This window comes from Anas platyrhynchos, chromosome 13, assembly GCF_047663525.1.
Source record: "Anas platyrhynchos isolate ZD024472 breed Pekin duck chromosome 13, IASCAAS_PekinDuck_T2T, whole genome shotgun sequence".
NCBI classification, from domain to species: domain Eukaryota; kingdom Metazoa; phylum Chordata; class Aves; order Anseriformes; family Anatidae; genus Anas; species Anas platyrhynchos.
In genome coordinates, this window is record NC_092599.1 from 10,075,469 (window position 1) to 10,090,138 (window position 14,670).

General features: G+C 47.5%; 1 protein-coding gene across 15 annotated transcripts in view; it reads left to right on the plus strand.

The window, feature by feature from the left end:
- Positions 1–14,670, plus strand: part of GRIP2 (glutamate receptor interacting protein 2) — a 245,994-nt gene that overhangs the window by 157,218 nt on the left and 74,106 nt on the right. Inside the window, exon 1 of one of the 15 annotated variants that reach the window (XM_038185848.2) lies at positions 6,763–7,396. The exons of 12 other annotated variants lie outside the window; for them this stretch is intronic. In XM_038185848.2, the coding sequence (XP_038041776.2) occupies positions 7,357–7,396 (40 nt within the window). In that variant the 5' untranslated portion in view covers positions 6,763–7,356. Of the gene's footprint in view, positions 1–6,762; positions 7,397–14,670 lie in introns of those variants that run through there. 2 more of the 15 variants (XM_038185847.2, XR_011812396.1) reach the window with 2 other exon arrangements.

The following is a 14,670-nucleotide window of genomic DNA, read 5'->3' on the forward strand; positions in this document are numbered from 1 at the left end:
GAAATGAGCCCTCTGACCACAGCCAAGGACTTTTGAATGAGGTAAGCTCAATGAGCTGTCTGAATGCAGAGCCACCCGGAGGCTCTGGCTTCTGGGTGCGCTGTGGGCTGCGCTTTTTGTGAGTCACCAAAATGATTGGTGTTGCTCCTGGTTGTTGGCTGGCTCCCAGGCAGACCTTGGCCACGTCCCACCTAGCTTTGCCTTGTCTTTTCTAGAAGAGTTGCTCAGCGTAGATACTGTAAGGTGGTGCATAGCAGCAGATATAAAAGCTGTTAGTTGTTTTTGTGTGTGTGTGTGTGTAAGGAATACGGCTTGGTGCTCTTGGGATCTTGCTAGCCTTATCATGCTACTGATACTAACATCAGCTTTTTGCAGTTGATGCTTTTCCTGCTGTTTCTTTGACTGTCAAAATGAATATGAAAATGTGCCTTGAAAAATATTTTACATCTGAACTAGTTAACACAGCACCTTGGAGAGAAGGTATCTGATGCTACAGAGTACAAATGAAGCCTCATTAAGCAGGAATTCAGTGATTCTGCTGAATGCCCCAGCAATTAAATTTCATCTTGATTCATATGCAGGTCAGGAGAGTTTGTAAGGAGAATAGAGGAAGCAAAATACTGTGGCTCCGTACTATGCAAATTAGTGTTAACACGGCATTTCATTTATTGTTAATGCATTGTTACACTGCTACTCATTGAAAAGAAACCGGGTGACAACTGCAAAGACTGATGACCCACTTGCTTATTTTTCCATCTGCGTTGGCAGTGTTGTCTGAAAATACGGATGCCAAGATAAATCTCTAAAGGGAAGATACAGAAGTTTTCCTTCCCTCAAGAGAGGAGTGGAGCTGGATGTGACTAAACGTTCAGACCTGTCCTTCAGGCCACAGTAAGCTATAGCGCTGCATCTCTTCTTTGGGGTGAGATGTGCCAGGGCCCATATTACTGCTGCTGGAAGGACGGAAGACTTGCTGTCCTGAATTTTGGGGAGGAATGAGGAGAGGGGAGAACAGAAGTCCATAGTGGGATATGTTTCTTCTCTCCTTCTAATGATTATTGTCTGTGTTATGGAGCTTTTTAATCTGAACTGCCTGCCTAGGCTGGGGAAGGAGGGTGGATGCTGGCTGCTGCTAACACAGGCCCAATGCTATTCTCATTTTTGGCAATATTACCCAAATATGAAAAAGAAGCAGCATTTCTGCCTAAGAGGAGCAGTTGTGAACAGGCCCTGCCAGGTGAGTGCTGGTGCTAATACTGAGATGCCAAGCGCAGCTGCCATGCATCCACTGTAAATTGGAGTGATTTAATGGCCTTAAAATTGAGAACCAGTCCCATCACTGAAGAGCTTGGACACTTATTTTCCCTCTGGATTTATAGCTGTAAATGAGTTGCTGTCATGCTGGAGCACTGATCACTACTAGCCCAAAAGGTGGGAGCTGCTAAGCATTTTGGTTTCTTTCTGCAACGTGGTGCAGCTTTTGGTCTCTGTTTCTGTGTGGTTCCTCCATTCACGCCCAGTTCTCTGCTGAGCTGGTTCAATGTGTGCTCAAGAGGATTTGACTTGTGTCCCAAGGCTGTTTTATATCTGCTAGCTACATTGCTATGAACGATTTGGATGGGGAAAAAAAAAAAAAAAAAGCACAAGAAAAGTAAAGCTAATTAGGACCATTGCTACATGGACGTGTTTGTTTTGCCCTGTGAAAGTGCTTGTTCTGTCCAGGACAGCCAAAGAGGTGGAGAGAGATGCTCTGGCTGGGTGAAAGCAAAAAATCTGCTTCTGGATGCTCTATGTGCTGCTTTCAGAGAACCCTCAGACCTGCCAGGTCATAAAATCCCACCTTGCTGGTGGCTGCCGATGGGTCGTTACCTTCCTGCTGCATTGCTTATTGCTGCGTGTTCTCCAGTTGATCTCCATTTAGCTTAAAAAATGTCAGAAAGCTGACATTCGCTTTTGTTGGGCTGACCTCTGCTAACAAGGTCCCTGAATGAGCTCTTCGGCATCGTTAGGGCTGGCTGAGGAATAGGGGATCTTGCATTTTGCTGCAGCCTATTTGTCTTCTGCTGTTTCTCTTAGCAGTACTGGAGTCTCCTACCCTGAATTGTTCCTATTCTGATTACCCAAATCTAGAAATCCACAGGTTGGGGTAAATGGTGGGATTTCCTCTAATGCTCTGTGACGTAACAAAAAAATTGCATGGCATATATAAGGAGAAAGAAGTGGGGGAAAGAAGCAGGGCAGCACTTTTGCCTAGCAAGAAGTAAGGCTTTACGGGAAGGACCCATAAATGCGGTCGCTCCCCAGAGCTCAGAGCACTGCCTGTTCCCCACCCAGACCGAGCATTACAAGTCTGAGCTTCTTTTACTGGGTTTTGTACCTATGTGTACAACTTCAGCTCACCGACTGAAGTGTTAGCTAAAGGAGGGGGTAAGCAGGAATTGCCCAGAGGAGGCAGGTGAGCCGTTAAGGTTAAACCCACAAAGCTGGAAAATGCTTTGGGTGGTGTGAGGCCATGCCTTGGTGGGGGTGTGGTTCTGGCAAGGGCTCGTGACTCCCATTAACTCAAGATGCTTTCTCTACTCCTTTTAGGCTAAAAATCTTCTAGGTAAGTCAGTTCTCTGGTAGACACTTGAAAAAGGAAAGGGCTGAGCCATTGCAGGTTATAATTTATTTCTGGGGGTCCAAAGGAGAAGAACAGACTGATTTGGAGGTAGGTGATCAGTGTTGTCCTAGGCACAGACTCACTGAGGATGGGATGTTTTCCCCTAAGAAAACACTTTGTAATTTTAGCAAGTAGAAATCCAAGTGCCTGGGCTTGCATCTACATGGGGGATGGAAGGAAATATTCCCCTGCTCTATTAGGAGGGAGGGAGAGCTGCTGAGGTTGCCTGGGGACATTGGTCATTGGGAAGAGTTTCAGTTTTTAAGACTGGAAAACCCAATAATTACATTTTGGAACTTCCTGACCTAGAAGCCTGCTGCCTTAACACGCATTTCAGTCCGGTTACAGATGCTGGTGCACAGGCAAAATGCGTAATTGGGGAGCACCAAATTGACAGCATCACAAGGAAAGGTCACTGCAGCACTGCCTTCTGCCCATTACAGAGCTCCGGGACGCGTCCTGCACTCACCGCCAGCTTCTCCCCCAATTCCCCTCAGTGCAGCCAGGCAATGATAGATGCAGATGTCTCCTGAAATGGTTAAGCAGAAAAATGTGCGGTGATGGTTTTAGTGCGCTCTAGAGGTGGACGGGATGGATGAGGGCCTTGGAAGTACCTTTAGCAATGTTCTCTGTCTTGGTGCTCTGTGTGTACATGCAGCGGGAGCTCTAATTGCCTACCGGATGGGTAAATTTATCTTGCGGTGTTCATTACCTCTAATAAGTTAATGTTTAGGACTGGCTGCTGGAATTTGCACTTAAAGGAAAGGATAATCAAAGAGTTCTTCCTCTGGCTCCATTATTAAATGGTTTACATAGGAGATTTCTTCAAAGATTTTTTTTATAAACTCCATTCTTGCCTTCTCATAAAAATATGTAAATAAAGGAGTGCATTGCATTTTGGGTCTGTGTGCTAAAAACAGGGCATCTGCTTAGGCCAAAGCCCTGCTGCAAGCCTCAGGCTGGCATGCAGTTGTCCAGGGTTTCTGAATAAGTACAGCTAAGAAAAGCTGGAGAGGATGAAATGGAGCAAATGTGGGGCCAGTGGAAAGCTGGGTAATCATCTGTGAAACCTCTTCCAGCAAGAGAGTAATGGGCCTTCCTCTTGTCCCTCCTCCTTCTCTTCCACATCAGCTGAAAGCCCAATTCAGTCGAGGAGGGGTGTAGGCTCCCCAGACCTCCTGGTTTTGTGCAGAGCCGGGTTGGAGTTCCCAGTAAAAACCAGCTTTCCTGGAAAGCGGTCTGGGAGCACTGGGTCTGCTGTGCCAGAACCAAGCCTAGAGGGGGAGATGAGCAGGCAGGGGGGTGTGCAGCCCCAGGCAGCTCCTGATGTGCAGGGGTATATTCCTAAATGGAAGAAGGAGCTGGCAATGCAAAAATCACAATTTAAGATCTGAATTTTAAAGAAATAGAAAGCATCTGCGTCAGTCTGTTATGAACCTTCCCTAACCCAAAGCAATTTCTGTTGCTATTAATGTGATTTTTGTGTGTGGTTAGAACTTCGGCATTTCTCTGCGTGCCGTAAGTGCGCGTGGTTGGGTGTTTTGCCTCCTCGTTTCTCTGTGGCTGACTGTTCGTTACGTTCATTCAGCTGTCTTCAGAGAATCTCCTGAGACTTCCTAATGTGGAGTGATGTAAGATCCTCTCCGTGTTCTCCCGGGCTCAGAGCATGTTCGGTGCTAAATGATCCATTTTGGGATCTTGCTGTAGTGTTCCCCAGTCCTGTGACTTCTGACAAAGATGCTTTTGGAAGTGATTAAATAAGTAATGGTTTAAGTCGCACGAACAAGTATCCATCGAGCAGCAGACTAAATAATTAATATTCTGAATAGCCTGTGATCTTTCCTCTGCTGTCCTCTCTATCTTGTTTGCATAAAAGTCAGTTTTGCAAATGTCATCCCAACCAATTTAGACCATGTGAGATTTGCGGCTTCACTCCCGCTGAGGTTCTGGGAGGATTTGAAAGTTTGCTCTGGGGAAGGATATTAAGTTCAAGAGCAGTGCAGTATGCGTTGGGTACAAGAAATGATAAACCAGGTGCTGGTACGTGTGTGTAATGTGGAAAGGTCCTTAAAAAAATTTTTTTAACACCCCTCTACCCAACAAATCCACTATTTCCAGTGGGCTCAGTGTGTGGGTAAATAGACATCATTTTTTTAGATGAGGCTTGTTTAGCAGTTGATATTGCAAGAACATTTTTAGGTAGCTGCTAGTTCAGGGCACACAGGAGGTAGAGGAGAGTGTACAGAGTGTTCATGAAAAGTCAAAGCTCTACTTATGGTTACTCAAGTTTGTCAAGCCATGATTTAGGTTGATGCCTCACACTTTTATGACACCTATATATTTTGATGTCATAATGTGTCTTTTCTGGCTGCCTAATTTTGTCAGTGTGTACGGTGTGCCCTTTTCCCTCCCATGAGAGACTCAAGCTATTCACTTCAACTGGTTTTAATATACTGCCACCTGAAACATGAAGCAAGCATCATGTTGATGGGTTTTGGCCAGAAACCATAGAGTAAACATCTTTATCCTCTCCTCTCCAGGCCTCTGGCAGGCTGTGCTCTTGCCAGCCAGCTCAGCAAATGCTACAAACAGTTCTGGGTCTGAAGTGCCAAAATGTGTCTTCATCCTCCCCTGGCAGCAGAGGAGTGGGGCAGCTCTGTCCAGTTCTCACCCACGAAACCCAGCAGCTCCAACTGTGTAGCAGCCCTGTCCTCTCCTGCCCTTTCTCAGTGCAGCAGATATTCTGGGAAAATCTTTATGGTGGCATGAGCATAAATGATTGTTTTTAGCGTTTCTTTAAAACATCCTATTGGAGACGTCCATTTCATGGTATCCCAAGCAATGTGCTGCTCCCAAATTAGCAGCAGCTTCTTGTATTTGTGGTGCAACTGGAGATTCTTTTTTTTTCCTTTAAGATGAGATTTCTTTGCAGCAAAAGCATTAATAGCTGTGTGAAAAGACTTCTAATTACAAATTTCAGCTCAATTACTAATTAAATCTATTGTCAAACTGAACAACTTCTTAAAAACAAATTATGGACCAAAATATCTCTTTTGTAAGTAGGTTTTTCTTACTTAGTAATTTTATTGCTTTTGTATAAGTTGTCTGCGCATGAAACAGCTGAGTTTGGCCCAAAATAAAGATGTTGCTGCATTTTAATCCAGGCAAAAACTCTGGTATTAGGCTGGCACCCAGTTCCCTCCTCCATGTGGGCCATCCAGAGTTAGTTGGGGTTCCCAGGTCTGCAAAACTTTCTGCTGGATGTGTTCGGGTCCTGTTGAGTTACCCTGTTTTGGTTTCCAAAGGGAACAAGACTTCAGCTTGCTGCCTGTCTGGGAGCTTCCCTCAAAACTTGTAAGCTCTTTGCCACTTTTAACCAAACATCATAGCAGTCCCAAACAACTGGACCCTCCTACGAAATCGTAGCTAGCCTTTGTGCTGCTGTGCCTCAACCCACGCTGAGCTTTGCATGGGCTCTTCACAAATCCCAAGCTTTGCTCGCTCTTCACTGTTTGTGGATATAATCCTGCTGCTGTAGGTGATGCTGGTTCCCAAGAGGATCCAGCAGCTATGGTGAAAGCTGCCTTTTGGACATGAGGCGTGGGCTGGTCAGTACACACACAGGGCGTTTGTTGTATCTCGCAGCACACCAGAGCAGGGCCTGCAGGTCAGCACAGCTTCACTTTTAATTTCAGCAGCAAACGCAGTGAGTGCTGGCTGATTGCAGCAATTTCTCTCTGGTCCAGCACCCTATCTCCACCTCAGTGCAGGACCAGGAGAAGAAAAACTCCTTGGGGCGACGCGGGAAGCATCGCACCCAGTACACCATGCCCATGTCCCACCACCCAGCCCCCAGCCCCTGCAGCCGCCTCAGGTGCCTTTGGCCGGTGGCGGTTCCCAAGAAAGATTTAAACCCCTGTAAGCATGCTACAAGGCTGCAGCTCGGGGAGGCAGCTCAGGCACCGGGAGCAGCCTGACATTGCCTTGAGAGGTGCTGGAGGCTCTGCCTGCACTTGCCGAGAGGGGGTGGGGGAAAGTGTGTCAGGCAGCGCGGCAGCCGCAGCCTCTCCTTGCGTTCAGCCCCGCTGCCGCAGCCCGGGGGCTCCCAGCATTGCTCCCCCCAACACCGGCTGCCTGATTTCCCCTTGTGCTTCAGCTGAATTCGTCCGATTTCCCCCTTTGTGCTCTTCTTCTTCTCCCTCTGCCTGAAATCCCCATGAAGGACAGAGGCGGGCCGGCAGCTCCCCCGGGGGCCGTCCCCGCCCCGGGCGTGAGGGGCCGTGAGGGACCGTGAGGCGCTGTGAGGGACCGTGAGGGGTCGCCGGCCTTGAGGGGCCGTGAGGAGCCGTGAGCGGTCTTGAGGGACCGTGAGGGGTCGTGGGGAGCCGAGAGGAGCCGTGAAGAGTCCTGGGGAGCCGTGAGGGGTCGCCCTCCTGCCGCCCCCCGTCCCTCTCAGTCGCCTCCTCTCCAGCTGCAGCCTCGCCGGCCGGTCGCTCCGAGCCGGGATTTCCAGCTCCACCGCCTTCATTTTCCTATCGAAACGACCGGAGAGCCCCACTCAAGACCTTTCTTTCTAAAGGATCGCAGCGGCTTCGGGTGCCTGCAAACTGGAGCGGCCAGGACGGTTTCTTTCTTTTTCTTCCTTTGGTTCCCGGGCTGGGGGGCGCTGGATGATTTCCTAGGCGACAGCAGGCATGCTGTGTGGGCTGAAAAAGGACTTGCAGTCAGACTTTGGTGAGTGAACCTGTATATATGTTATTTGCTTTTCCTCCTCTTCCAACAGTTTACTTTTGTTTGCTCTGGTTTCCTTTCACCCCCTTAAATATCGCTAGCAATTCCACGCGCTCCTTTCGGCGGGGTGTGTGTGTGCGTTACCAATCCAAAGCTTTGCATACAAGCTGGGAATAAACTGCTTGAATTTTGAAAACCTGTCCCTGCTTCTCCGGAAAGGATTTTTGTCCTGAGAGCCCCCTCCAGGCCACCCACCCTTGGGGCTGGGAGCTGGCAGCCCCTGGGTCTGTTCTCAGGGCAGCGCTGCGGAGCCCGTGCAGCTGCCTTTATTTTTTCTTTACCAAAAGCTAAAGGTGGCTCGCCTTATTTAGGAGATCAGTGTGTGAGCGAGCTGAGCATCCAGCAGTGGTGAAAGGAGGGCTACTGGGGGGGAGAGGGCTGAGGGGCTCTGCTGACACGGCCAGATCACTGCCGGCACCCCTACCTCCAGTGTCATCCACTGCTGTGCTATCAGATATTGCAGCGTGTGCCAGAAATCTGCCATTGCAACAAGACGCTAACCCCTGTCTTAGAAACCTGGAGTGAGTTACTGTACTACAGTGGAGTGTCAGAAATCTCTTTCATCTCTGCACAGGAGTGGGTATGTAAGTGTAGAAAGGCACCTCTGCAGAGGGCACAGCCACCACAGCCTGGCCCCAGGCTCTCCAGATGGACGGGCTGGGTATTTCCAGCTGGGTGCAGTGTTCCAGTACTTTGTTGCATGCTGTAGCTCGGCTTGTTGCAGCTAAATGTACTGCATGGAGCATGCTCTTCTGCTCTGATGCAAGCGTTTCCCTTCTGCAAGCAAAGATACTGGAGCTGGAAGTACAGTGGCATTTTATAATCATTTTACATTGCCTAAAGCAGTGTAGGGCTGACTTTGTACTCTCCTTGGTGTACAAATACTAGATGCCCTGAAGCATGAACCTAACTTCAGAATTTTTTTTCCCTAAATCTGAGAAGTCAACCAGGTGCAAAGCAGCTTAGCCTGGCTGTGTTGCCTAATTCCATGGGTGTTGACTAGATGCAGTGTCCACTCACCGAAGTGGCACAGCAATGAGTTGTCTGGGGGCTGGGGCTTGTTTCAAAGCTGCCTGAGCCCTGGCGATGAGCCCTGGTAGGCAGCAGAAGTCCAGGCACGTGATTTAACGGGGCAGGAATGCAGCCGTTTCGTGGAAAGATCAAAAAACAGCTTGGCAGGAGCTCCTATTACTCTTGGGGCTGAGCCATAAAATGGGCCCCAAGCTCAGAGGTGGCTGGCACCGACTGCACTGGAGGAATCTCCTGGACACCTCCAGCCATGGAGTGGAATCTTTTGTCCAGTTCCTTGTCACCAGAGGCATCTGGTGCTTCATTCATTCAAGTCCCAGTGGTCGCTGTGTTGCTACAAATTGTGATGTTGTCTGGGTGGTGGGAGTTAGGAGGAGAAATGTTCTTGCTCTCAGCCCCAAGCCTTTTTTGTAGGACCTTGGGTCAATGTTGTGTGTAGTTCTGCCACCAATAAGGAGATGGTGCAGTCACTGAGCTGGTGAGGGATCCTTCTTCAGAGCCTTACAGCTTGAGCTGGTGGCACTCCTGAGGACCAAGTCCATGCTTTCAGCAGCCAGATGCTGGTTCCCTCAGCATCCTGCAGATGAGGCCGTCCTTTGCACCTGCCACAGAGCAAAGAGGGATGGAGGGCAGGGTGCCCACCTTGTCTGGTGTCTGCCCTTCCTCCTTTTCTATGTCATTTCAGTGCCCAGAGAAAAGCTTTGAGGGGGACTGATTGCAATGCATTGGGGTTGGTTTTGCTGAGGCTTGATGGGCTCTCTTGGTCACTCAGCTGTCTCAAGGTTGTGGTGTTTTTTTTTTCCTGGCTTTTCCATGAGACTCCTCATCTAGAAATCATCTGAGATGGAAGCAATAAAGTGAGCTGGTTTCTATCACTTACGTTAGCATTTTAAGTGTGATAGGCAAGTTCAGAAACTGGATGGATTTTTTGACAGAGGCGTCCAGGAGGTCAGGAGTGCTTACAGACTTGGGCCCACCGTTATTGGGGTTCTCATTTCTTAGCTCTCCACCAGCCACTCTGAAACATTCTCTTGTGGGACGTTTTCATAACACAGATCTTTTGTCTGTCTCTCAGAGGGGAAGAGTCAGAAAATGCAAGGGGTTGTGGAAAGGTGGGGTGAATTTTCTGGTTAGAGTAAGCTCGTGTGTGGCTCTGCAATAGTGTGTTTCCAACAGAGACATGGCAATCAAATCCTTCTTGCAATCACTTCCCCAAAGAGCTTTATGGCTTTTCTGAAGTCCAGGAAGATGCTCTGTGTTTTGCTCTAGTAAACTTCATGTTCAGTGAGTCCTTGCTGCAGGATCACTGCAGGAGTGGGCAGAGTGACAGAGCTCACTGAGTCTCTTCCTGCTGCTGCTGCAGGTGACCAGCTGAGGATCCCAGCACAAACCAGCCCACGTTAAATGCTCAACTGACTGCAGCACAGGCAATTTCTGAACACTCCCCCTCCCCCCTTGTTTTTTAAATTTTAAAACCCAGTTTGTATAGAAGGCAAAAGAAAGGAAGTCAGCAGATCAGTATGTTCTTCTGTGCTTTTCCCTTCAGTGTATTTTTTTTCCTTCTGTTAGAAGCTGTGCTTTTAGTGTAATTGAGATGGAAGCAGAGCAGTGAGAGTTTCCCATGCCTTCTTCCTGAGCTTCATTCTTTATTTACAGGGTGGGAATGGCTAGGAAAAATGACTTGTTAATAGGTCTTTGCCTCCTTCTGCCTGCTGATTTTCAGGGAATCAGCTCCCCTGTTCAGTGCTGTGCTTTCTCTGCAATAGCCCCAGATCTTCCCAACTTCCCAAATAGGCAGGGGGAGAAACAGAGAAACAATATCTGAAAGGGACAGAGAACTGATGTGAGGCACTAGAATAAGACAGGAGGTAATCTTTATCTATAAACCTTCTAGGAGGAAAGATTTTATCTTTCTTATTAAAGAATTTATCGCAATAGTGCTATTTAATAAAACTCCTGCTCATCAAGCTGCTTACATCCCCTGTCAGCTTTGCCTCAGTGGCAGCAAAATGAAAGATTACGAGAAAAGGAAGCTGGTGTGCACGTACCAAGACAGACGTCCTGGGGTCTGGAGCTGAATCGCAGTGATCTTAATTTCCTTGAGCCAAAACTGGACAGAAGGTTTGAAAAGTCACTGAGTTTGTCTGGACCCTTCTGCACTGAACTATTATGTAGCCATACCTACGTTATCATCCGTCCACCTTGTGTGTGAGTGAATCCATGCTGGAAACAATCTGACAGCTCCAATTCTTTCACTAGACTTAAACACTAAGGAAAGGCTTTCTGCATTTCTGCAATTTTCTTTTCTGCCTTATCTGCAGTTTTGGTGCTGCTGCTTCTTATCCTAACACAGGTGACAGATTGCTCCTTCCCTCTGTGCATCACTCTTCTCAAAGCTCCCTCCTCGCTTCTCCTTAGGGCAGACAACTCCTTCCTCCCCAACCCTCAGAGGCTGTGGTCTTCTCTGTGTCTGACCCCACTGCCCTGCCTCAGTCTGAAGGAACTCCAGCTGGACCACGTCTGTCTTGAACAGTGGTACCCCAGTCTGGGTGCTGCATTCAAGCTGAGGCTTTTTATCAGTGCTGGGTGAAATGAAAGGATTTTACAGAGCTTGCAGGCTATGCCCATCTCTGTGTACCACCTGGGTCCTTGTTTTTCTTGTCTATGACATGGCACTGTGAAATTTTCTTTCGTTTGTGATCCACAGTATCTGAAAAGTCCACCTGCAGAACTGTCACTTAGATGTTTTCCCCCATCCTTTGTTCATTTGGTTATTCCTACCCAGTTCTGGTAACTTGTGTGCACCTCTCCTGAATTGTATGTTTGTTTTCTCGAACATATATGAATCATTCTGGTTTCAAATTTTGTTTTCCAGCCTAATTCCAGTCCCTCATAGCTGGTGCCTGTCAATGAACTTACTAGGAGCTATCTCTCAGCAGTCATCCAGGTTTTTTTATGAATATCTGGAGCCTTACCAGAGTGGGGGTGCACCCCCACAGACCTTCATTCAATACATCCGTCCCTTCTGATTGTGCACCACTGATGAATTTTCTCAGTGTGTGGTTCCCCAATCAGTTTTGCATACACTTCATAATCATCTGTATCCTGCTTCCCAAACATGCCTATAAAAATAGCACATGAAATGGTGTCAGGAGCGTTTCTGAACTTGAGATAGAACAACTTGCCTTTTCTGTCTACCCAGAAATGCTGCTCTGCCACAGAAAGAAGTTGCGTGGGCTTCTTGTTGACTTATCTGTGGTAGCTCTGGGTTTGCAGTTAGTCCTCCCCGTTCTCTTTTAGCAGCTCACACATCGATGGGCAATTCCGGGAACTGAGGATAAGGGGATGGATTTGTCATTCTCTTGCCCCTACGCTGATATTACTTCTGTTTAGTTTTGTTTGAGTTCAGCATTGCTCTTCTGCAGTCTTGTGATATCTTAGCCATCCTCCACAGAGGCTTAAGAATACCTGCTGATGGCTTTAGGACTTGGTGGCCAGCTCTCTCAAATCTTTTTTTTTTTTTTTTTAAACTATGTTAAATGTAAATGAACTGACCTATGCAGTTACAATGGGTTCTTGCTCATTTTCTAGAGATGGGCCATTCCACCAAATTGCTTTTTGTGGAAGACAGTAGACAAAAGTGATGTCCTAAAACTTCTCCTGGCCTGTAGAAATGAGTTATCTATTTTTTTCTTTCAGTTCCCTCCCTTCTGTGTACGGAGGTCACAGAGGTTTCACTCTCCAAAGACTGTGCTCAGGCACAGCTCATTAGCACACACTTGTAGGCAGAAGGATGTTTTTAATGCAAAAGCCAGACAGATCTAATAAAAATGTCAGCCCTTAGTGTCAGCTGAGCAACTGCTCTTGAGCTTTTCTCTCCAGCCCTGACTTGGAGTCCACGCTTAGCTCCCTGCCAGCCTGCTGAAGGAGATCTCATTGCAGCTGGAAGAGGTGTGCTCCGGCTTCGAGTGACCCGTGGTAAGGGACCAACCCCCTGTGTTGCAGGAAGCACGGCCGAAAGCACGACAGACACCAGTAGAGTCAGATCATGCTCCATTTTATTGCCCGAATAGCCTAACTTTTATAGAGAACTTAACAGGGGTGGACAGTGTTTCACACAAGATTATTGGTCAAAAGCACTCAGACAAACAACTGCAAGAAAACAACCCCACCTGCAAGAAAACAACCCCCTTGTGATTAGCAGTCACATAGACCTTGTCCTTGAAGCCAGCTACTGGTAACAATATTTTTCTGAGTTCCTCAATTGGGCGATGTGGGAACACTGTCATGGGAACTTCTCATAGTTGCCCTGGTAGCTTGGTTTGCTCAGCTACAGCAAGCCATGGGATTTTTGCTGTTTCAAGAAATCCCTCAACAATTCCCCCTTCTTCTTTTGAGCAAACCAAGCCCAACACAGCAGTTTTACAAGTGACTCTTTAGCTATACTTACAACACACAACGATGATTACCACCACCATAAACCAAATCCTTAATCCCCTTGTGACTAAACCCAGCAACCATCTACACCTTGTTTCAAACAAGTCAGTGAACCATTGATTGAAAGGATTGATACCATACTGAATCTTTCTCATATGCTCTTTCAGGAAAGTAATGGATTTGTGAATTGACTCATTATGATCAGAAAGGTTTAAACAGTACATTCCCTTAAAGTCCTCACACCCATTCCTTTGAGCCAAAAGCAAGATGTCAATAGCAGCTTGATCCTGTAAAAGCAGATGTCGCAGACTATTTTGATCTGGTAACATCTCCTCAAGTATCTCTGTCGTGGCATAGGCTTGCCTCTTGGCCCAGCATACCAATTTTTCTAAGTTGTTACGTGCGGCCGCAGATGCCACTCCAGGCACTGAAATTGCTAATGCCGCTCTAGCTGCAACCCCACACAATTCAACATTATCATTGCAATCCGATGCAAGCAATGCCCATTTATGTCTGGTGATCTCACGCAACTGTAACAAGCTAGGAGCAAATACAATGAGTTTATCTAAGTAACATGGACATCTGATAGCATTTGCAGGGATACCTTGCCAGGCCCCATCCCCACAAATCAGAAGCACATCAGGAGGTAAGGCCAAAGCTGCACAATTGTTCCAAACACTGTAGTTGTTACCCCTTGTCTCCATGCTACAAACCCCTAAACCCTGCTTAGCAGCGTCATTGTAATCACAGGTGTTATTTGTGTTTTTGTACCAGTATGGCCCTTTCCCGGTTCCTGTAGCAGGATTCACCTGATAGCCACGGCTACGTTCACATTTGTAGCCACCTTTCAGGTTGATACAGATTTGACTACAGATACCAGGGTTTTGACATTCATCAATATCTCCACAGTTTCTCTTGTCTACAAACTCAAACCCAGCTGGACAGTCACATTCATGTATGTTGCATTCCTTCAGGGGCTCATCACCCCAGTCCTTGCAGTCTCTCTGCTGGTTACACACTTTGTTGATATCTATGCATTCTCCACTTCTGCACTTGAATTTGCCAGGTCCTGAGCACTGAATAACATCGTTACAGCTTGCTTCATCAGTGCCATCCAGACAGTCTCTCACACCACTGCACTGCCTTCTTCCGTGGACACAGTTCCCATCTACACATCTGAACTGGTCTGGCCTGCAGGTCTGAGAAGGGCAGTTAATTTCATCACTTCCATCCTTGCAATCAGGATCTCTGTTACAGTCTTTTTCACCATCACATTTCCAGGACACCAGGATACACTGGGTTGACTGAGGACCACAGCTGATTTCATTTACCTGGCATGTTCTCATATAACACAGATCAGCACTCTCATCAGACCCATTTTCACAGTCCGGATCCCCATCACACTGCCATCTGTTTGGCACACACTGACCACTGTTGCACACAAAGTCAGATTCAACACACATCTTCTTCACACAAGCACTCTCATCACTGCCGTCTGAGCAGTCTTCACATTTTGCTCTAGCACTGTCGGCAGCAGTGCACAGGCAGGTGAGGGCGAGCAGCGGGCAGAATGCCCCACAGCGCGGCAGTGCCTGCCACCGCCCTGCACCTATGTCACTTATACTACTCCTATTACCCGTGCTAGTAGTGTCAGTGGCATCCTCCTGGTACCGTTTCTGTCTTTGCCGCCCCTTAGTCTCCCCCTTTTCTTTTTGCCACTGACCATTCACCACAAATGGATAAGACACATG